The 23,869-nt window shown below is 36.6% G+C and overlaps 2 protein-coding genes across 3 annotated transcripts; one reads left to right on the forward strand and one right to left on the reverse strand.

Moving 5' to 3' along the window:
* The first annotated feature begins 8,196 nt into the window (after positions 1-8,196).
* On the forward strand, positions 8,197-11,517 carry LOC137718458 (uncharacterized). Its single transcript, XM_068458012.1, has 3 exons — positions 8,197-8,628; positions 9,893-10,644; positions 10,784-11,517. The coding sequence occupies exons 1-3, from the start codon at positions 8,341-8,343 to the stop codon at positions 11,310-11,312; spliced, it is 1,569 nt and encodes a 522-aa protein (XP_068314113.1). The 5' UTR covers positions 8,197-8,340; the 3' UTR covers positions 11,313-11,517.
* Positions 11,518-11,555: 38 nt separating this feature from the next.
* Positions 11,556-15,156, reverse strand: LOC137718459 (uncharacterized methyltransferase At1g78140, chloroplastic-like). 2 transcript variants are annotated; one of them, XM_068458014.1, is made up of 8 exons: positions 14,764-15,156; positions 14,389-14,492; positions 14,163-14,282; positions 13,586-13,670; positions 12,864-13,060; positions 12,608-12,719; positions 12,019-12,126; positions 11,556-11,876 (listed from the first exon to the last, which is right to left on the reverse strand). In XM_068458014.1, the coding sequence occupies exons 1-8, from the start codon at positions 14,941-14,943 to the stop codon at positions 11,736-11,738; spliced, it is 1,047 nt and encodes a 348-aa protein (XP_068314115.1). In that variant the 5' UTR covers positions 14,944-15,156; the 3' UTR covers positions 11,556-11,735. The 2 variants fall into 2 exon arrangements, with proteins under 2 accessions (XP_068314115.1, XP_068314114.1); XM_068458013.1 differs by having other exon boundaries at positions 14,163-14,303; positions 14,764-15,154.
* Positions 15,157-23,869: the final 8,713 nt, after the last annotated feature.

Consider the following 23,869-nt stretch of genomic DNA (forward strand, 5'->3'; position numbering starts at 1 on the left):
TATTTCTTCTCGTTACTTTTTCTTAATTTAACTTGTGGATGTCAAACGTGTTCCACAACAATTGTACTAATAATTAAGAAATTGTGAGCATCAAATGAGCCGAATAGATAATATACCAAAATTCGTAACGCATTATGTAAATAACAAATGGATAAAATGTGAACCATACATATACACTTGTCAATTCAACAAATAATTACATGGATTACAAAGTGCTGGAATTCCCCAAACCTCACTTAATTGATCGATTATATATAGTGCTTAAAAGTTGCAAAGTATTAAAACTAAAACTCAGTGAAAATTTGCCTATAGCTTTAATTAAGTTCGTGCAGGAACTTAACCAGTTGGCAAAATTACCCCATACCGCATGCACCATTTTACATGGTGGATGGGACTTGCATAGCATGCATGGGTGAATCGTACTATGAGAAATTAATCTAACTAGTACATATTGTACAACTATACGTAGGTTTTGCAACTCTAGTTGAAGTCTATTCATATGTTTGAAGGTTTAAGTTCCAATCTTTCATTTTCTAATATCGTTTGATTATTAAAAACGAAAATCAAACTAATTGATTGAAAAATTGTTTAAGAGGAATTAAAAGGCATCAAGTAATTATTGTCTAAAATTAAAACGATAATGACGAGAGTGATAGACAAACAGAGAAGGATTGATTTTGGATTTTTGGAATCATGACAACATATTGAGGTGGTGACATGTGACTAGTCCTTTTTGGATTATGGTGACTCATGGCCCATGCCAGGGAATAACACTGTATTATAGCAATTAGCAATGATGTTCTTCACTTCACCATCCATCCGTCTACCCATCCTTCTTTTCAGTTCACTCAGTTGCCCTCACTTCACCCTGCAATTTCCGTCTCTCCCTCGATTGGCTCCTCAAATCAAATTAAGGCGGAATTAGCGTTATTAAGCTTATTGGAATTTGTGTTGCTTTGCCCTTGCACGCCAAGAAATTAAGATACAAAGAAGCGGCTTTAACCCTCATCATCATCATACATAATATATAAAAAAAAATAATGATCAAGTTTTTTGTTTCTTTCTATCAAGAGTCAATCATATGTAGGAGAATTGTACTGCAATAATTAAGGGGTGATTTTTCTCTTCTTTTTTCTTTTTCCAACTTATCATGTTAGTAAGCCTCTTTTTCTCTTTAATTTCTTTATTTATTCGCTGTGGTTGTGCATGTTTTAGTACACGCAATCCATGACGTATGTGGAACTTTGAAGAGACTCGAATGTTAAGAACTCGTGGCTCGGACTGGTTCCAGCTTTAGCCTGCAATTTTGGATGGACCCGTTTCTCTGCCCTTCCAGTTTCCATACATTCACATTTTCTTTTATTTTTTACGATCACGATTAAGTCACGTTAACATTTTATATTGATTTTTTTTATAAAGATAATAAGACAAAAAGCAATAGTGATATAAAATGTTGACGTGGCTTAACCGTGACCGCACAAATAGGAGGGGATGAGAGTATATAGGAACTGGGAGGGCATAGAAGCCAGGTCCATTTTGGATCACTTAATTTTGTTGGTCCTAAAATCCCAAGAAAGTAGCATTTTCTTTTAACAAACAATATTATTTATATTAAAGAATGGGGGAGTGAGCTAAACCTCATAATAAGCTAACAATAATGTGGTTTAAATTTTCATTTAGCGAGAATCAAACCTCAGACCTCTCACTTACAAATGAAGAGGAATACCATTAGACCGTAGTACTAAATGACTTAAGAAAGTAGTATACTACTTGTATGAGAACTCCTTTTGACAATTATTTAGGTCTTCAGCATTCAACTTATTTAAGGCATATACTAGACTAGATTAGGATTTTGGGACCTTAAACAATTAGGATTTAGAGGCAAATTCTAAACCCTAATGGACCTAAACCAATAATGTAGATGTGTTAGTGTGTTAACATATTATATGTAGAAGATAGAAATCCCAACTTCCTATGTATGCTGATGTGTTTACATTTTAAGAAATGGGATCATCCTAGTAATGTCATTTTCATCGTACAATTAGGTATACAATAGGCAGCCCACCAATGATCTAACACTAAAGAAAAGTCCGTGCCTGAAAACAACAGCTAAACAAAAGCCACATATTGGCTATTCCACAACTTAACGTGAATTAGTCGCCTACTCTTAGCCAACAAAGAAAATTATGTTTAAACAATTCAAAATCCAATTATATATAACAATAATTCTCGCGCTGCAGTTTTGTAGATTTTGGAAGTTCTAATTAGAAAAGTGGATTTTGATGACTAACTCGTTTCCTTGGCTCTAGAAAGTTTCAACTTGTGAACCACATAGCGGCCAACAGCTTTTTAGTCCATCCTGTTTTTTTTTTTGTTTTTTTTTTTTATTTGAAAGCTAGGAATTCACATTCCAAGGCTAAGAAGCAAAAACAGGTACAAGAAAGCCTACCACGAGGCAAACACCATGATAGACCAACCTGTTTTTTTTTTTTTTTTTTTTATTTGAAAGCTAGGAATTCACATTCCAAGGCTAAGAAGCGAAAACAGGTACAAGAAAGCCTACCACGAGGCAAACACCATGATAGACCAACCAAGAACAAGGCAGTGAAATGGGATACAACCAACAGACACTTCAACCAAGTAAAAGTGTCACCCCAAAACACCACCACAACAAAACTAATGAGGACACGAGAGACCATCATTACACAAGACATGAAGAGGTTGAAGTAAAAGTGTCACCTCAAAACACCATCACAATAAAACTAATGAGGACACGGAAGACCATCATTACACAAGACATGAAGAGCGACCACAAGCATTGGACACAAAAAACAATCAAATACAAATAGGCTAAGCCGGGATTTTAATTCATTGGGTACCCTCATCAAGCTAATTCGTGATACTAAATTGATTTAATAACATGCATGTCGACGTTTATTACCCAGAAAAAGAAAGAAAAAACTTGATATTTCTCATAATGAAAACCACGAGAAATTGTTATAGCAAATAAAATACGGTGTTGTGCATATGGCGTTTTACCACAATGGTGGAAAGTAATGATGTCTATGCACTCTAATGTAGATTTGATCCCGTTGATTCCCCTTATACGCAACATTTAACAATTTAACTCTTTAACGCTATTGTTAATAAATAAATAAAAAATAATATTATTTGCACTCTAAACTTTTTATCTATAGAAATAAAAATACATTTATGTGAGAAATGAGAATAAACATCTAGAATGAGGATAAAAGTTGTTTCTTGATTTACCATATCAATAAATAAATAAAAAACAAAAACTCTAATATTATAGGGAAAAAAAAAAAAAACAATCAATCGTCAACTACTCCAACTCTTTTTAACTTTTTCCCATTCTGATCAGAGGTAATCCCTCTTACTCGCTTCCCTCCCTTTTCCTTTTTGTTTTCCTTCTTGTCGCTCTTTGTTCTGCCGAAGATATCCGAGGATCATTTTCCTGAGGTCCCCGGGAATCCCATAATCAAAGTCGTTTATCGTGCATCGTGCGGTCAGTTTTCGTTAGATACTATTTATATTTAATTTTAAATTTTAAATTTCAAATTTCAAATGATTTATAACCGCACGATATACGATAAAGGACCATAATCACAGGATTTCCAGAAAAAAGATTCGGCGAGGATCCTTCTTGGTTGTAATCTCTCTCTCGCTTTGTCGATTAAAACTTTTTAAAAAAGTAAATCTAGAGACTACTACTTACTGCTCAACCTCAAATCTTAAAGCAACGATTGTTGTTCATATTCGACATTGTGGTTTTTTGTTAATTCTTGTGGTTTGTACGTCTGACTAATGACAATAAGGATGAAGCTCGATATTTTAAGGTTACTCATAACAGTGGCTTCTTTGTTGATGGTTACTCATGGTGCTTTTATGGTAGTTATTCAGCTTGCCTTATTTCTCATGAGTGTTATATTCTATGTTGGTTAGATATGGATCATTTATGGCTAAGAAATTGTATTTTATTTCTAATGAGCTTGTAATGTGGAGTTGCCGTGTTTATTTTGGCATATGTGGCTTCTTGTTCTTGTACCAAAGATTTCATGTGTTTTTTTCATAGGTTAGTTTTGCTCCAACTTCACATTTGGCATGCCTAATCCTATGAGTTCTTGATCGTTCTTAATGAAGTTTCATATTATCTTTATTAAAAAAAAAAAAAAAAAAAAAAACACTAGCTAGCTAAAACTCATTCATTCCAATATAAACATGACATTCCTAAAGAACAAAATACATTATGCAAACAAAGTAAACATCTTTTATCGTCAAAGACATTTGCCAGTTGGCACCTTATACAACAAATTGTTAACTATATGCTAAAACATATTTTTCGAGAAGTTAACAAAGTAACTGTATGCTAAAGCATATGATTTTACTTTGTTATGACACAAGTACAGCCAATCTAGTAGTTCAACAATCGTTTTCATAGAATAGTTTTTAGGTTAAAACTTTGACATGTTTGATAATAAAACCTGCAGAGGATTGTAGTTTTCCTTTTTCTTCAAAGAAAAAACAAAGTAAACTGAGAGAGAGAGAGAGAGAGAGAGAGAGAGAGAGCGATCACAGATGTTTTAATTTTGAATGCTTAATGAATGTCTCAAGAATATATGATATACAACTTGGGAGGTGTGGGGGTTTCAGTTTCAGTACTGCAGACATGGAGACATTATCCATGTCTGCCTCACCGGGTCTCAGGTAGTTTTCGTTAACCCCACATGTCCCCCACTACGTACATACATATTTCTCTTCTAGATTGTAGAAGATGCAAGGCCCTTGGCAACAATTAATAATCCCAATTGTAGTTCTCCTTCCTAGATTGGAATCGTTCGGACCTTTAGCGAGTATTCCTCCAAGAACAAGCACACTCGAAGGCACCATGGCCTCATCTGCAATTCGCAAGCTGTCTGTAAAACAGTGCGATATGATGTATTCAACTTTAATTTTATCAAATAACATCATAAGCTCTAAACACACAATAGGAACTAACTGAACCGACTAAATGAACCAAGAAAAAAATATTTGTTATATATTTTAGGGTAGGCTATAATTTTCTGGTAAGAGAATGGGAATCTAGTTCATGATTTCACCAACGTGACGCACAAAACGACGTCAGAGCCACTTCATACATCTTAATCATCATGGTTCACACTTGCAAATCCAAACGGTAAAGACGCAATTGGAGGCGTCGTAGGCGCTCCGGAGCCCAACAAAGAGGCGGGAACTAAGGAAGAGCCGTACACGTGTATGGTGAGATGTTGCACACCACGTGGGAAGGTGGTGAGAGTGGGTCTCCACCTTGTCACCTTGATGTGTGGGGCCGTGGGGGCGGTGCGGTAGGAGCCTATCAGCTAGGGCTTCGTCTCTCAGCTTGTTCACAGTACACCGTGAGAGACAGAGAGAGAGGGCAAGTTGTGGAAAAGGCAATCATTTGATGGGTGCTTTGCAGCGTCTGCTCACTAGTCCCCATGGAGATTATGTCTGATGCTGACACCTTTTGGTCATTCCTTGTTTGCACTCTGCAACCCCAGCACCATAGCTATCATGTTTACATATTCTTCCACTTCTGCAGTCGCTAAACTGGTTTTCTCGTTCAATACAAATCGTATTGAAGATGTTAGGATGCGGAGAACTTTCCCATTTCAGAAAGAAACTTTGCAACAACTTTATCACAAGGTGTTGGGTTATTGTCAATTTAATCAATTGGTCTTTTTGTTGTGCGAGTAGGTTATCACGCATGCTAAGCGCAATGACATGACTTAATATGTTTATCTCATTGTGTTGTTTAAACATTTAACTTGATGTCATTTTATTTTAAAATGTAAAATATTATCCATATAAAAAAGTTAAGAAATTCTATAGACTTATGAAAAGTTTAACTACTTAAAACTACAATTAATTTATAGTGCCGTAGTGAAACTTTAACTTCCTTTAGAATATTCACAACCAGAATTTTTTTTAATAAACGATATTATCAAAACTAAGGGGGTGGACTAAGCCTCACACTGAACTAGCAATAATATGGTTCAAGTTTACCTTTACGTGAGAATCAAATCTAAGACCTATCATTTGTAAGTGGATAGGAATATCACTAGACCGTAATACTAAGTAGCTATTCACATGCATAATTAATCGTCTTATAACTCACAACCACAAGTCAATCATTAGGCCATCTCTAATACTAAAATTATATTATCCTACTTATATTCTTTTATTGTGATTGAAAAGTAGTGGTGGGTTTAAGCTTTTAGTTTTCTATGCATATATTCATTTGGTGTTTTTATTCAACAATCAAGTTTGAGTTTTAATGGTTGAAGTTAAAACTCAAATGTTATTTTTCTTGTTGGTTTGTGTGTATCTCTTTCTCTCTCAATATGACTCAAAAGTTGTATATAAGTTTTCACTTTAAAAGAAGAATATTAAATTTGAACTCCAATATAATATTTGAGTAAACATTTGGGATGTGATATCCACACACTCCATTTTACTTCTTATATACCTTTTTAATTTTCGGCCGTCGAATCGGATGAATTGAAGAAGATCAATGGACAGAACTTATCAAGGGTGTATGAGAAGTAAAATAAGGTGTGTGGATAGCACACCCCAAACATTTATGTGCATGTTAGGTTGATTTTACATATACTTTCTACCTCTTTTGCCTATTATTTAGTTATGATTTCTGTTCGAGTTTTGCAGAAAATATGATTTGAGAACAAAACATGAATTTCATGGTTAATATACGAGAAAACAAAGGAATTCATGAGATGGGCTGCGTGAGGTTTGCTGGACTTGTGCAAGTCAGTCTAATATTGGGATATGGGGCAGCGAAAAATAGTCTAAATTGTGTACATTGGCAAGCCCAGGTTTCTAATCGAATTGGTGGGCGGTGCTGCTCTAATTTCCTAATCCAAATTAGTGCTTATAATGTTTGCCACAAGGATTGGTATTAATCTCCCTGTTGCGTCAGACAAAAGGAAGTAAAGAAGACAACATAAAAAGGACACCAGCGCCCAAATTGAAGGAACCTCCAAGCACATTCACTCGTATAATACAGAGAGGGAGAGAGAAGCCGAGAGCGAGGAAGGAATTGGAAAATTCAAGCTCTGTTGTGGAGCAGAGATTGGAATTCCGGCTTTTTGTTTTTTGTTTTTTTTTTTTTCCCTTTGTTTTTGAATTCCAGCGTTGTGTACTTTAATTTTATCATAAACTAAATTTCTTTTTGCTAAGGCTAAGATATGGCCTATCTTCGTTAGGTCAGGTCGGTGTTCTTGTATTTTGTCTATCTTGGTTATTTTCATTCATCTTTCATATTTCCTTGCATTTTGTTTCTTGGCAGATCTAATTTTGTCATCAAAATTCTTGTAATATTTTTATAATTTAAATTATCACAATTAGTAAATTTATATTAATCTGATCCTTGTTGGAACAACATTCTACTTGAAACATATTGTGCGCTTGCGATTATCACAACAATGCATTGAAGATGGCCTTATAATGAGATAGTGTTGTGTTACAAATTACAATACAATTGGTGTTTCATGAAAGGACATATTCGATTACTATACTTCAATGTTATTAGAAGTAATATGATCAATAATATTACAAACACACAACATATTGTGTGAGAGACCTCAATTTCGGTTCCGATAAAGAACAAAAAAAAGGTATTACCAAGAATGTACTACCATCAAGAGTGTACTACTACTTTAATATTTAATATTAAATTGTCATTTCAATGTTTTCACTTGTGTGAGAAGTCAGAAGTTCAATTCTAATAAATAATAGAGCTCGATACAATATATAACGTGTGGTATAGATAAGCCAAAATTCGTACTAGAAGAAAAAGAAAAAGATTTCCACTTTGGGCCCTTTTATTGGTTGGGAAACCCAAATAAGTGTCACCCATCTATTTAAACCCAAAGCCCATTCTAACCTAATCTGCCTACACAATATTCAAAAAATGTCAAACGAAGCCTGAGTAGGCTAGTAGTTCTTGCAGGACGCCGTGATCCATAAATTCAAATCCCGTCGTTAACTAATTCAATATTTAATCAGATAAAATCTAAACGGTTGACCCGACATACCCAGCCGGCACAAGCTTAATCTCCCTTACAAACCCTGCAACGTGTCAGTCACCCTCTTGCCCCAACGTCACGCCGTGGACTTGTCCATCGGTCGTCCCCTGCCCTTCTCACAAAACTCCGAAACGTAAAACATCAACTTCAGTTCTCACCATTTTTCTCTGAATTTCTGCGAATTTATTTCCAAAACCAAGAAAAATTAATATCCAAGAGATCCCAAGGAAATCGGAAAATGAAGGCGGAGGCTTTGACTCTGGTGCTGGTCAACTTGGCCGGTATCATGGAGCGAGCCGACGAGTCGTTGCTTCCCGGCGTCTACAAGGAGGTCGGCGCCGCTCTCCACACCGACCCGACCGGGCTTGGCTCGCTCACTCTCTTCCGGTCCATTGTGCAGTCCGCTTGCTACCCAATCGCGGCGTACCTGGCCGTGCGCCACAACCGTGCCCACGTCATTGCCTTCGGCGCCTTCCTCTGGGCCGCCGCTACTTTTCTCGTCGCGTTTTCCTCCACTTTCACCGAGGTAACTTGGACAGAATTGGTTCTGTTTGGCATCCCCCGTGTTGGATTTTGTTTTGTTTCTGAAATTTTCTCGGTTGCCAAACAGAAAGTTAGTGTCTTTATTGGGTCGTAGCTGCTGATTGTGATTTCAATTTGAGAAGTTGTGGATTGGGTTTTCCAGTAATGGTGGTTTGATGTGACTGTTGAAGATTAGACTTGGATTGCTATTTATAGTAGTAATGGGTTCTTTTTTTTGTCGAATTTAGAAGAACTGTTGAGAGAGTATATAAATGCATGAGATACTAGTATGATCGAATAATCGAACTTGGAGCAAAGAGTTTGGGGATGTTTTGTGTCAACTTCTAGTTATAAGTGAAGAACTGCTTGAAAAGCTTAGGGAGGCAAACAAAAGGAATTTAAACATAATGGTTGCTTGTTGCTTCGGTTTCTAGCTAAATGAATGGTTTACAGTACCTACGCAAGTAGTTGATTTAAATCTTGGTTTGTGTGTGATTGAGTAGTTGTGGTGGATGAATTTCACTTAACGGACATATTTGGCCGTTCTAGCAGAGACAGTGAGATTTGGTGATATTGGTCTTTTCATAGAAATTATGGTATCAATAGTTGAACTCGTATGCAATGCATGTGTTCTCTGAGTAACTCAAATATATAGGTATGGTTTCAATAGTTGAACTCAGATGCAATGCTTGTGTTCTTGAGTAACTCAAATATATAGATGTGCAATCACAAATTGTTTCTTGTGAAACAAGTAAAAGCCTTGTAGAAATGAACGCATAAGTTGACCCCAAGAGGAGTTTAAAATTTGGTGGAAGCTTGATTCTTTGGCTCAGATTTTGGATATATTGACATGATAAAAGAGGATTCGTTGGTAAAGTTTATATTTTTTTTGTTAAAATGATACCCAAAGTGTTGCTTCCTTATTGTCATGCACAACCGCTATTGACAGTTTCACTTCTATCCTGCCTCTTATTTGTTACTTATCGAATCAGAAAAGAACAGCCCATAGGTCATGCATGAGAATAAGTTATAGCCGTATAAAATCTTGTCACAGAAGATAGAAAAGTAAAGTGTTCGTTATGAAATAGGGCTTTGCCAAGTTAATTTATTATAATTGTCATTTTACAAAGCATGCATTTGAACTTAATCGATTAGAAAGGGAGTTATTTACTAAAGTTATCAAAACAAAAGGACAGAAGTATCATTAAGTTGAGCGCAATTCCAGCTTGTTATATCCGCTTTGAAGTCCTTCAGCTTTTATTGATCAGGTGGCTATATCCAGAGCTTTGAATGGGATTGGCCTTGCTCTAGTTGCTCCGGCTATGCAGTCCCTTGTAGCTGACTCAACTGATGACAACAACCGCGGTATGGCTTTTGGATGGCTTCAACTAACAGGCAATGTTGGTTCGATAATTGGTGGCCTTTGTTCGATATTGATAGCTCCAATAACAGTCATGGGCATCCCTGGATGGAGAATTTCCTTTCACCTTGTTGGATTAATTAGTGTTTTAGTTGGTGTTTTAGTCCGTCTGTATGCTACTGACCCACACTTTCCAGACGGCGAAACAAAAGATAGCAGTCAGAATTCCAGTAGTTCCTTGTGGTCACAAGTGAAGGAACTGGCCCTTGAAGCAAGGTCGGTTGTTAAAATTCCTTCTTTCCAGATTATTGTGGCGCAGGGCGTTACTGGTTCGTTTCCCTGGTCAGCATTGTCATTTGCACCCATGTGGTTGGAACTTACTGGCTTCTCTCATGGGAAATCCGCTTTCCTCATCGCCTTGTTCGTGATTGGAAGTTCCCTTGGTGGCTTGTTTGGGGGTAAAATGGGAGATATCCTTTCCACACGTCTTCCAAACGCAGGAAGGATTATACTAGCACAAATAAGCTCCGCATCTGCCATTCCTCTAGCAGCAATTCTTCTGCTTGCATTACCTGTGGATCCATCTACGCCTATCATCCATGGTTTCATGTTGTTCTTCATGGGATTCTTTATTTCATGGAATGCTCCAGCTACAAACAAGTAAGTATTTGAAATTTCTTTTTGACAATTAGATTAGATTTATATTTCGTAGTTCTGTCTGTCTTTAATGTCCCTTACTCTTTTGCAGAAAGTAATTGAAATGACTAATGTGTTAAATTTGATGTCATGGTCCATGCAGTCCGATTTTTGCGGAGATAGTTCCTGAGAGATCGCGAACAAATGTATATGCTTTGGACAGGTCTTTCGAGTCCATACTCTCATCATTCGCTCCTCCGGTAGTTGGGATATTGGCTCAACACATGTATGGTTACAAGCCAGTTCGTCAAGGGTCCAGTGCATCTGAAGAGATTACCACGGACAGAGGGAATGCTTTGTCGTTGGCAAAAGCACTATACACAGCAATAGGAATTCCAATGGCTCTCTGTTGTGTCATCTACTCATTCCTATACTGTACCTACCCAAGAGATAGGGAGCGCGCTCGGATGGAGGTTTTAATAGAAGCAGAGATGCAACAAATAGAATTAGAAGATTCGCCTGCTGGAGAAGAATATTCACGTGCTCGGTTTCCAGAGTCGGAAGAGCTGTATGTGAATGATGAAACTGTCATTGAAGTGGAGTATGAGGGTGAGGATGCTGCTGGTTCCGATACTGATGAACAGACACTGCTGTACCGCCAGTTAACGTTTGCCAATTTGAGCCCGGAGTAATCAAACCGCAATCTCACTGAACACTACAACTTCATTTATGGACATCCAAATACTATAAAATGTACAGAAGAATGGTACCCGTCCTGTTTTGACGTCCGACCGGAAAATGAGCTAGAGAAATGAGTCATTGATACTAACCAACTGCCTGAGTTTGACAACAGAATAGTTCTTGTTTTCTTTGTTAGCTTTCTTTCCATTGTAACCGCATACTTTCTCGAAAGAAATATTTGGATAAAACGGTCATACCACGTCAATTTTTGCGTATGTGATACAACAAATTGATAATGAAATGAAACAATCATTCGTAGTGAATCATGACATATGTATGTTTCTTTACATAGGAACAAATTCGAATGCTTACTCCCAAACCAACCCTATACAAAGCAGGGGAGATTGCTTGTGGCACAAGAATACTGTAATTAATTAAATGGGTTTCGTGGCAGAAATCATCACAAAACGCCTATTCCTCACTTTGGTAAAACCTACCAGTCCACATGCTTGGCAGATATCTTCTAATTCACTTTCTGACGTGAAGAGTTGGTTGCCCGACATTTGCTTTGTTCTCTACGAAACAAAGGGCATAAAATCAACACCCAGTGAGAGTGAGATAAAATAGAGTCGTAATTCCAAACCATTCACTACATAACACACATTCAGCGGAATCCCGAATCTGCAACAATGAAACTTTGGAGTGGAACAGAAGTACCTGTGCTATGTTCCCTTGAAATGGGATGAGTGAAAAAGGCCCGTCCCATATGAAAGTAGTTGCAACAAACATCCCGCCAGGTCGCAGGACTCGACTAATTTCAGCAACCTTCAAAACCACAGCTACCAAATTACTCAGGAGAAACTACCAGGTTAAACTAAAACTGGAAAACTGGGGACAAAACACATTTGATTCTACCAGATAATATTACATCTGCACTAACATAAGCACATTTATAATTAATCCATGCCAATTTGGAAATAACTAGTAAACCAGCGAGGAATGGAGGAATATGAAATTACTAACAAATTCTCTACCAGTATCAGAAAAATTAAAACATGCAACGCATACTATGTTTTTATCCTCCAAAGCCAGGCTGGCTATTTTCTTATTTTTCTTTAAGAAATCTTAAAGGTATGTTGTTGAATGTGCCCAAAATGCAAAATGTTTCATTAACTTATTAGAAACAAATTTATTAGCATCAAGGACATGTAAATACTTTTCACCGCTGCTAATATGTTAAGATTTGTGCCTTACAGGTAGTCAAAACAAGCAGCACAGTTAGCTCTAACACCATATATATACTTACAGCTGATGATGGTGAAGGCCAACAGTGTATGGCAGCACCAGCATGCACTGCATCGACAGAACTAGTAGCAAAGGGAAGCCTAGAAATATCAGCTCTGACCAGGATCATGTTTCTAATAAAAAAACAAACTTAATCAGGCAAAAAACAAAATTGATAACAAAATTTCTGAAACATCCCTAAGAAGTTCAAACCGGATAGTATTTTAAACTTTGAGCTTTATCATCTAAATTTGAATGAAAATTTCAAGGTTCTGTACTCTTTGGGAAGGTTCTCCTCCTGCTGAATGAATCGATAGCACTCCTTCAACATGTTCTCTGAGTAGTCCAAAGCAACAACAAGAGAAAACAATCCGCTCTTAGCGAAAAGTCTAGAAAACATCCCACTCCCGCAACTTGCATCAATGACATTTCCACCACCCAAGACTGGCTTTAAGAAATCCTTAATCAACTCAAACTGCAGTCAAAACTATACCACGGTTAGCAACTCAACAACCTCCTTTGGCAAGACAAATGAGTACACACTGGTAAAATATGACTTTTTTTTCAGTTTTTCAAACAACTACATTGCAACACAATGATTTTATCTGTTTTTCGATGCCGTGATCAGAATAAAGCACTTTTTCTACCCTTTCTTTTCTTTTCAAGAGAAACATTAACTGGCGGTCATTGGCGGTGGAGCTTCTTAGTTTAAGTAAATACTATCCTAACTTAGGCCCGAAATAAAATACTTCAATAGAAAATTGATTTTCACTTCATAATTCATATGTAACCAAACAAAATGGACTATGTCGTTCCCTGTCCAAAACTCCAATATTGTATGAAATATTCTCCGTCGGCACACTTCATAACTTTCTAAAGGTTGTATGACTGTATGAGTTACAACGCAACCTATCAAATACTCTATTTTGAAATTTAGAAAGGACATTTGATACTCCATTGAGATGAAAAAAATCTGAAATAAAGTAACTAATCATGTTACCTCTTTCTCTGGGCCAGGAAATCCACCCCATACAGTAAAGCTTTGACGCCAGCCCCTCTCATAGAGGTACGATACCAATGGAGTCCTGATGCAACAAAAAGTCACTAATCACCATATAGAGATGCATAGTTTCAACATATTCATGAGGTGTTAGGAAGTACTATTGGTAATGCTTTGAAAATTGTAATTTGGTAGATGCAATCAGTTCAACTAGGTTCATGCCCCATCTATGCCAGAGAGAATAAAATTGACCACAACGGGTCTATGAGAACAGAAAGAATCTCATTCACATAATAAGAGTCAAAGAAGATACATGATCTCCGAACATATGTACCAAATCAAGCCGTAAAAGATCAATATACTAAACATCAGATGTTATTCTGCACAGGAAGCCCATAACTAGAGCCTAATTTTGTTATTCCTATGCGAGTATATTCCAAGAGATGGAGAAACTAAAAGGATTCAGGTCCGACTCTACTTCAGCCATGTTTATTCACCATCCCCATTTAAAAATCATTGCATAACCATGATTACCACATACGATTTGTACAATTAAACCTAAATACAATTTCAATACCTAAACATTTCTGTGGAAATGGGCTTTGATTCCCCATAGTCCTTGGCGCCACTTGCTGTTGTCAGGTCAATATGTGTTTCGTTGCCAAAGTAAGTCTTCTTACAAGTCCTACATTGAAAACTAGACCCAGAAACAGACTCACTGCAAAAGCATGCACTCCCAAAATGAACGAAAAGTGAATCAAAAATATACAATGCAACCTCAAGTAATTATAAATACAGCTTACACAGATAAGCCCGGATCACCGGAACTGGAAAATGGATCGTAGCATATCGGACAAGCTAAAATGTTCTTGGTGCTGATGCCATCATTTTGCACCACAACTGGTTCCTATTGTTTATGAAGCAAACAATTTCAAACCTTAATCTCAAAAATAAACATTAACTCAATCAAAATTAAGGCTTTTCAAAAGATTTTAACTCTTACTGAAGGCAATATAGTACCAGGACAATAAAAGCTCTAAACTTTTACACTTTCCTACCGTTTCTCGGCAACCAAACAGACGAAACTACAATTGGGTTTTCAATTTTCTATTCCATGAACTGATTCGATTAATTGAAATGATGAAATAAAGCAAGAAAACAAGCTAAATGCAACGTACGGTTGGCTCGACTCCGACGCTGGCGGAGTAAGCAGCAGCTCGAACTTTGATTGCCGCCGCGAAAGAGCGCTTGAAAACCGGTGAAGCGGCAGAAGTCCTGAGCTTTAGAAGACAAGGCCTCGAATTACCGAGTTGAATCAGAAGAAACGGTGAGCAAAGGTTGCCGACCACCGTCTTCATGACCGCTCTGTTTTGGTTTGTGGTGGTGAGTCCGAGTCTGAGTACTAATGTTACAACTTTCGATTTTTTTTAATTTTTAATTTTTGTTAATTTGGTTGGAATTATTACAGCTTTTGGTTTTGTTTGTTCGAACTTCGGAAAGATAATTAGCATGAGCCGACAAAAGCCCAGGATTATTTAACAGGGCTGCTGGTCTCGTCTGGATTATTTTACTTTGATGATGGACCGTCAGGAGAATAGATCCATATGCCGAATGAGCGCTGGTTCTCGGTAGGGAATCTGAGTGGCGATCTAAACAGTATAACAACAACAAAGTCTTATTTTATTAAGTAGAATCAGTTGTATAAATTTTAAATATTACTGTGCTCAATTTTGTGTCAAATTTTTTGTTAGCTTCAAGTAGTCTTATGTTTTTTTCCTTAAAAGCAAGTTCTTCCCTCCCAACTACAAGAGGGGATTGGGTGATTCAACCAACAAAAACCAACAAAATGAGCTCCAGCCAATGCCAAATAAGTCGAACTACAATAAAAAGGAGAAGGCATGACTGCTCAATCGGGACAAATCGCCCAACTCAGCGCCTAAGGCAGTGTGACGACAAGGTGATGTCACCCATGTTTTAATTTTTTTTTGCGCTAGGCGTGTGGGCTTCAAGCGCTCGTGAGCGCAAGTGGACTGATCAACCATGTAGCAATAAGGCTTGCACTGCAGATGCTCTCACGCCTCGGTCATTCTATCCTATGGTTCATATTTTTCAACAAAAATGTTTTCTTTTTAAAGAAAGAAAAATCTGAAGAAAAAAAATAGTAATTAACTATTATGGCCCATGTGGCACAATATGGGGTGGAGAAGCACTTAGCCAGTTAAAGTCAATTGCCCGGGCAATTTCTTTATGGGGTGGAGAAACACTCAGCCAATTACTATTTGCTAAGGCAGTAATTGCCTTTGCTAAATTGCCCGGACAATTTATTTTACGGTGTGGAGATGCACTTGGCGAGTTACTGTTCACCAAGACAGTAATTGCCCTTACTCAATAATTGCCTTAGTTGGTTGAAGTTGCTCTAAAGTCTATTTCCAAGTTTTCCTCTACCCTTTTCACCCTAAGGTTCTATTACATAATCACTTTTTCTCACCGGATCATATGTGAATCATTGTTTCATATGTCCAAACAACCTTAACCTACTTTTTCTCATCTTATCTTCAAATGCGACCACTTGTACTTTACTTTGGATCTCGTTCTTAATTTTGTAATTCTCATATGCCCACACATCCAACGAAATATTATGCCTGACCGATCAACGTTCCGTGTAATAAAGTATTGTAAGCCTTATTGCCATATGATAAAAATTTTCCTTGACCTTTAGTGTCATACAATGATTGTACAATACACCCTATGCACTCTTACACTTCATCCAACTTGTATTTTATGGTTTAGATCTGTATCCAATTCCCCGTTCTTTTGCAAGATAGATCCAAGATAATGAAAGCGCTCACTTTTTTATACTTCCCGATCTCTAATCCTCACCCCAATCTCATTTGGACCTCATCCCACTGAACTTGTACTCATGAACTCTATTTTTGACCTACATAGGCGAAGCATTTAGATTCCAACACTTCCCGCCAAAGGTTAAACTTCACATTTACTCTATCTCGCTTTTTAGTCTATCAACACTAAATCCTCTACGAAAAGCAAACACCGTTAACTCATCCATTACCAATGAAAAAAGGTAAGAATTTATAGTTGAGTCTTGCTCTATCATACATGTCTTTTATTGTTTGAATAATGCTACTCGTACTCCTTTCTTCTCTAGAATCCTTCAAAGAATTTCTCTTAGGACGATATTAGATGCATATTCTAGGTCTATAAAGACCATGTGCAAATCCTTTTGCATATCTTTATATCAATCTATCAATCTCTGTAAGACATATTTTGCCTCCATAGTGGATGCCTTGACATGAACTTGAATTGATTGTTTGAGACTCATGTCTTTGGATGGCAACGGTTCGGGTTGGGGATGATATACAATCCTTATAACCACGAAAATTAAATATTCATAACTACAAATTAACCATCGGGGATTATCCATAACCATACTAATCGGGTAACGGATTCCTCATTGGTTAACGGGTATAGCCTTCTATGCTTATGCAAAAAAAATTATTTGTTCAACTGACACATTATATTTTAATAGATAATAATTATATTACTTAATATCCACATCCAAATCTTCAAAACCACAACAATAAATTTTGGAGATGTTCATGATAAGCCAAATATAATAGCAAATTAAGGCAAATTGGTTGCATGAAAAACAGAAAGGGATGACAAAAACAAATACATAAGCGACTAAGGAAAAAAGACAAAACAAATTATCAAATAATTTCAATACTTGTGGATATACATTTATATATATATATATATATATATATATATATATATATATATATATTATCGGAGTTGATTCGAGGACAGAGATGGATCTGAGACCTTATAACCATATCCAAAACAGTAATCGAATAATATCGGTTTTTCCCCTTATCTAAAAAGTACCCGGATGTTCATACCCAAATCCGCCCCATTCGGACGGTTATCCATGGTTATCGTGTTTAACGGTTGAATTGCCATCTCTACCTATGTCCTTTTGCGTCTATGCTCACTTAATCTTTCCCAAGCTTCATTGTACGACTCTTTAACTTAATACCCATATAGTTAATGCAAAGTATGTCGCCCTTTTTTTTTTTTTTTTTTTTTGTCAAACTAAGTTACTTTCATTAAATACAAGACTAGTACAAGGAGAAGAGAGCCCAAAAATAAAAATGAGAGGAAACCAGCATCCACCACCAAGTTAGTCGACACGCCTTCATCGCAAAGCCACCATCACCAAGAGAAAGAACCAAACAGAACAACTAGATCAACGGAAAATGGGGGTGAGCAAGCCACCCGCGCAGTGAGCGGTTCCATAATCCTACCAAATAGTGCTAAATGCACTTTAACAGCCACAGAAAACGCAAGCACATTCCAATCAGATTGGATTATCTCAATCCCTATTGATAGACAATAGATGTAGGAAGTTGCTCAAATGATAAACTTCAAATGAAGGGACAATTCCAATCAGATTGGGAAATTGCTCTTCTAAAAGGGAATGTACCCTTTTGACTCCCAAAGAAGCATAATGTGTAAATAGAATCTTTTATGCATACACAAAAAGATGATTTACGTATTTCATATTGTATGAAAAACGTTGATATGAGTTGTGCCAAGATCAGTACAAGATGATATCAATGCAAGCCCAGGATCAGAACCATGACAACTGTCAAATGAGTCTTTATGTACTTAAGAAATACTAAAGGATAGATTCCTCAAGAATGAGGAAGAATTAAAGTAATGCGGTGGAAGCATAAATGTATTAGATTATGAATCTAATATCGTATCCTTAATTGGATGTCTCTTCATTATGAAAGAAGAGATAATTGGATATCTCTTTATTATGACTAAAGAGATGTTTGGGTGGAAACGTTAAAAGTAATGACTTTTGTGTGATCCATCATGCAAAATATACCGCCATATAGAAGCTTACAACAATGTTGTTTAGATGGGAAAGTTCATTTATGAACTCTCCATTCGGTTCCAACCAGAAAGTGTCTTTAGTATGCCGACACTACGACACGAATGGGGCGATAGCTCAACCTAGGGAATCAAGGTCTCATCAAGATTCGAACTCAAATGAGAGACCGAACCACATGATTGAGAATCATGTATAATGGTGACGTTATTCTCAAAGTTACTTCTATGGATAACATATGGATATCCATCATCTAGGCCTACTACTCAGCCTTTTTTTAAATGAATTCAGAAGAGGTATCATCACTGATGACTAAGCTGATTAGCTCTAGTGCAAGTGGGAGATTGTTGGAAATGTGCCCTAAAACCAATCATATGATGATACTTTACGAACATTTCACATGTTAAACTAATCTAGTTTAATATAAAGAGTAAAGATTATTGTTTTAAGTCGTCTCATATAAATGTTATATGCTTAAACAATAAGTCCAAGGAATATGCAATTGGGAGAATGTGATCTAAAGAAGTTAGATTCAAGAGACCATTCTCTTTCATTTGCATATCCTAAACGTTCCTGATGTGCACTAAACTGGATCTTAGTTAACTAGGAACTTATTAGTAAACTAAGCTTTAATTTGACTTCTTTTGATGTGAGTAAACTAACATATATGAGCTTAGTTGAGTGTTGCTGACTAGTCAAACAAGCACGTATATAAATTTTACATTGACATGCATGACTCTGTTAAATTGGAAAATACGGAGCTAATCAAAAAGGTGTCTAAGCTACAAGAAGTTGAGTCTCTCCGTCTAGTTAGAACAAAGTTGAATGAGAAAGTTACTTTTCTTGAAGCTCAACTTTATGGACTGAATGAAATGGTTTCTATTTGCATTGGTAAAGAAGAAAGAGATGATTTTATTACCTCTTTTAAAGCTCAAGTTCAGGAATTATGATATCTCAAGAAAGATTACTACAACAAGTTTATGAGTTAAAGGTCAATAACAAAATGCTTCATGAGGTCAACTTGGAGCTATCATTTGAGTTGAATGAGACTATGCACAAAGTGGATTATTTGACTCTTGATGGTAAAAGATTCAACAAAGTTGTATGTGTTGGAAGTCCATATGATGCCAATAATGCTCTTGTTTTTGTGGAAAGTGGTTCATGTTCAAAGAGCATAAACTCTCAGGTTATAGAGGAATCTTTGTCTATGACTCATATGGTCAGTACCTCTTCAAAGACAATTTTTTATTCCCACGTGTCATCACTGTGGTGAATTTGGTCATATTCGACCTAAGTGCAAAAAACTATATTCCTGAAAAGAAGAATGACTTGAAAAGTAAAGTTGATCGACTTGCTGTGGAAGTCAATACAATGGCTTAATTGGTTGATTCTTCTAGCTATACTCATGTCCAAGTCGTCTTCAAAGGGTTTATGATAAATGTCTGGTAATTCATTGTGCCATTTATGTTTCTAAACTAGATGTTTGGTACTTTGATAGTGGGTGCTTCTGTCGTATGACTAGTGACAAAGAGGCATTCCTATCATTTGCATATGCTAATGGTAATATGATTAAGTTTGGTGGAGGTTGCATGGCCTACATTACTGGAAATGATGTTGTCAAGATTCCTAACCTTCCCCAACTTGAAAAAGTCTGTTATGTGGCTGGGTTAACAATAAACCTTATTAGCATAAGCAATTGTGTGATAATGTTACTAATGAAATTTGTTTCTCAAGAATGTTGCAGAGTTATTGGTAAAGATGGAAAGAACATGCTAGTTTTTTCAAGATCAATGGGTAATTGCTACTCTCTTATCATTCCTAAAGGTGGTAAGCATACACATTGGAATAAAGAAACTAATATATCATGGCTTCAAATGGGGCAATCACATCTCTCATTCTCTTAATGTTGTTTATGTGAATCATGCAACTTGGAAGACTACTCTCTAATGTCTCACATAGGAGTCACTTACTTTGGAATCCCAAAACCCCTCATCTAGCTGAAATTATCTCAACTGATCAAACTTTAATGTTACTACATGGAAAAATGAAGACAATCTCTATTGCCAATTGCATTGAAAAACAAAGATATGTTTCTCTCTATCATGCAATTGTGAATTGTGACATTGTCTTATTTCCTTGTGATATTCTGTTGTGGTTATTGTATATGTTGAATAATTCTGGTGTAAAACTATTGGCTACTTGCTTTCACTGTGATCGTATGTATGAAATTGCTTTTTGGAATGGCCCCATCTTGCATTTAACAATAAATCATTTTGGAACTTAATTACATTTCATTGGTGAGTTTATGGGAAAAAAGGCGTGTGCTTAATCTTAGTGTCACTTGAGAAACAACTAACTATCTCACAAGCACTTTGGACCATCGATGGCATAAAAATCTTCGATGGTCTGTTGCTCTTTATGCCATCAACTGAATAGGTTGAACAACTATACTTCCAATTTTCTTTATTGCATGTGTAGTTTAATCAGTTGTATGTGACCAGACAACCTTCTCATCAATCAATTTTGTTGTTCTCATTTGGCACCTCTCAAATGACATACATGGGTGATATTTTGCGAATTAACCTTGAATAATATTTCCACTGTGATGTCATAGGTTCTCCCTTGTATGGTTGATGGTCTCTAAAAAATCATTCTTTCATTTAGCAAAAACTTATGTTGATTTTGGGATTAGGCTTACTTTGGTGTTGATTGGGTTATAATGACAATTTGCTCCGTAAATTGAGTTTTAGGTAGTAATTCCAATGCAAAACACCACTAGTTTCTCTTTTGCTATCTTGGTAAATGCTCCTCAAAAGAAAATCATTTGTTTGAGCATCAATATCACCACTTATGGTTAACATACTCAATTTGCCAAAAAGGAAATCTCAATCATTCATCCTTACAAATATGTTCTCACATGTAATGTCATGTTCATCATATCATTCACACTTGTCATAAAAAATTCAAAGTGTTTTTGGGTGCTTCAAATACATCTTGCACCAACCATATCAAAGGACTTGGGTTTCTTATTTCCTTATGCCATCTTAAAGTTTCATTTGGCTTTGACTTTCCATTGTGTGTAATTTTTTTTATTTGCTCATTTGCTCAATTTATGTTCCAAGTGTTGTTTCTTGAATTTAATGGATTATTAAAAGTTTGATTAGCTTTCAAATTAACCTTGAGCCTAGTGGAATGAAGTTTTGATTTAAAGATGGCTATCTCCATTCTCATTCTCATACCTTGACACATCATGGATGCTATATGAACTTGGTATGCTTTATTGTCCATGCATCACTTTGAAGACTTGTTTCTATAGTACTGCATATCATATTTTTCTTCAAGTATTTAGTTAAGGTTAACTCTTTTGCTTGAAAGCATAGATATTAGACCTGTTTTCATCTTGGATCTCCTTGAGAATTGTTTAGATAATTGTAGCTTAATGGTGTCAAGATTATGCTTATCTTATGTGTTCCTCTAGTCCTAAGTGTGATTCTTTCTCAAGTTATTGCTTTTAGCACCAAATTGTGTTCAAACTAGGTGTTTTCTCTTTTTGTCTAGTGTCAGGTAATCTTCAGAAAAGATATGCTCATTAAGTGTTTTTCTGTCCTTGCATTTTATGTGTTCACCTCCAAATCTCAACCGCTAATGTCAACTCTAAGGCCCATATTAATCTCACAGTATCTTAGGCTTTTTACCTTCTAACATTTCTAGGTTCTCACTTTCACGTTATTTCATCCGGGTGGTTTCTCTTACTAGGTCCTTCCCTTGTTTGAACTTTATATTCTCTGTGCTGCAAACCCTAATCAAGTATGTGAGAAATGCTTCCTCCCAGCATTCCAGTTCAATCTCTCTACCTACTTGTAGGCGCACACGGTCTTAATCTGCCAAGGCTATTGTAGATGAATCTGTTGTCGTCGATCCTCAAATTTTTCCAACTACCAAACCTTGAATTTCTATAAAGTTGTTGATCATAAGAAAGTGGTTCCTGAAAGAAGAATCATCTGGGATGATCTTCCTCTTCAAGATGCAATGCTCTCTGATGATCTCATCAATGATTATCGTTTGCAGAAGGTGAACTATCCACCTCCCTCTTTCAATCTTTCGGTTGTTCAAGAATTTTATGCACATGTTCCTTCAAATTTCCCCGACTCTAGAGGTAAAGTCTTTGTTTGAGGCATTTATGTATCTTTTGATTCCCGTGTTATTTGTGATATCCTAGGTCTAGATTTATCAAATGCTTCTAGTATTCATGTCTTTGACTTTATCACATGTTACTATGACAGCCTATCATCGTGAAGCTTATTTAGACCTCTCCATTCATTTGATACAAAATCAAGCATCCACGTCTCGCCTTAAGCTTTTCCATAGGAATTGGTCTAATTTCCTTCGTGGAAATGTTCTAGGTACATTCAATAATGGAAATCCCACCTTAGAGTCAACCAAAGTTTTACATGCTATGTTGAGCCTTTCTAATGTCCCATTTGGATACTTAATCTTTCATTCAATTATGTCCAAGATCAATTGTCCCGTAAAAGAACAGTGTGTCCATTATCCATCCTTGTCTAATTACATTCATTTATGAAAGTGTTAGGGTTCCATTTCAATCGGATGATGTCTAGCCTCGATCCATTAAAAACTTGGGCAAAGGTTTCATTGACCTAATCATTATGATGTGTGTCGTTGCTTATAGTGATCATAGTGATCCTCGTCCTTCTCAACCACCAAATGTCTCTCAAGAAAGAAAAATTATTTATCTCGAATCTGAACTTAATTCTCTCCATAAGCAATTTGTGGATTTTCAATCCAAGTTGGGCCAATCCTCATCCTCACCTCGTTTAAGTCACTTATCTTCACCACAATCCTTAAGTCAGTCATATGGGTCTATCTTCGTTTGTACCTCAATCGTCAGTCTGTCCATCTAAACTTGCACCCCAACGTCTTGTGGCCCCATCATCTGCTTCTTATTCCTCTACTGCTACATCTGATCATTCTGGTGTTGTTGCTGTAAAAATGGTTGTCATCTTTGCTGCCAAGGGTAAATGAACCTTTCATGAAGTTCATCAATTTCCCTCTCATCCAATTCTCATGGCAAAGCATGTGAGGTTTACATACTCAAATAATGAGGAGAATGAAGTTGAAGAAAACCCTGAAGAAGACTTTGCTGAGGAAACCGAGGCTACTGGTTCACCACTTCACTCGAATGCATCGTCTTAATCTAAGGAGTTATAGCGTATGAGGAATGAACCAATGGGGGGAATGTAGTTTGTGAGTGTAGGTTGTTAGAAGAGCACATCTTATGGGGGGGTTCATTTTTTTGCTGCTAAGTTGTTAGATTTATGTGCTTAAGTTGTAATTTGAAACTCCCT

The sequence above is a fragment of the Pyrus communis genome, chromosome 15, assembly GCF_963583255.1.
Source record: "Pyrus communis chromosome 15, drPyrComm1.1, whole genome shotgun sequence".
Taxonomy (NCBI): domain Eukaryota; kingdom Viridiplantae; phylum Streptophyta; class Magnoliopsida; order Rosales; family Rosaceae; genus Pyrus; species Pyrus communis.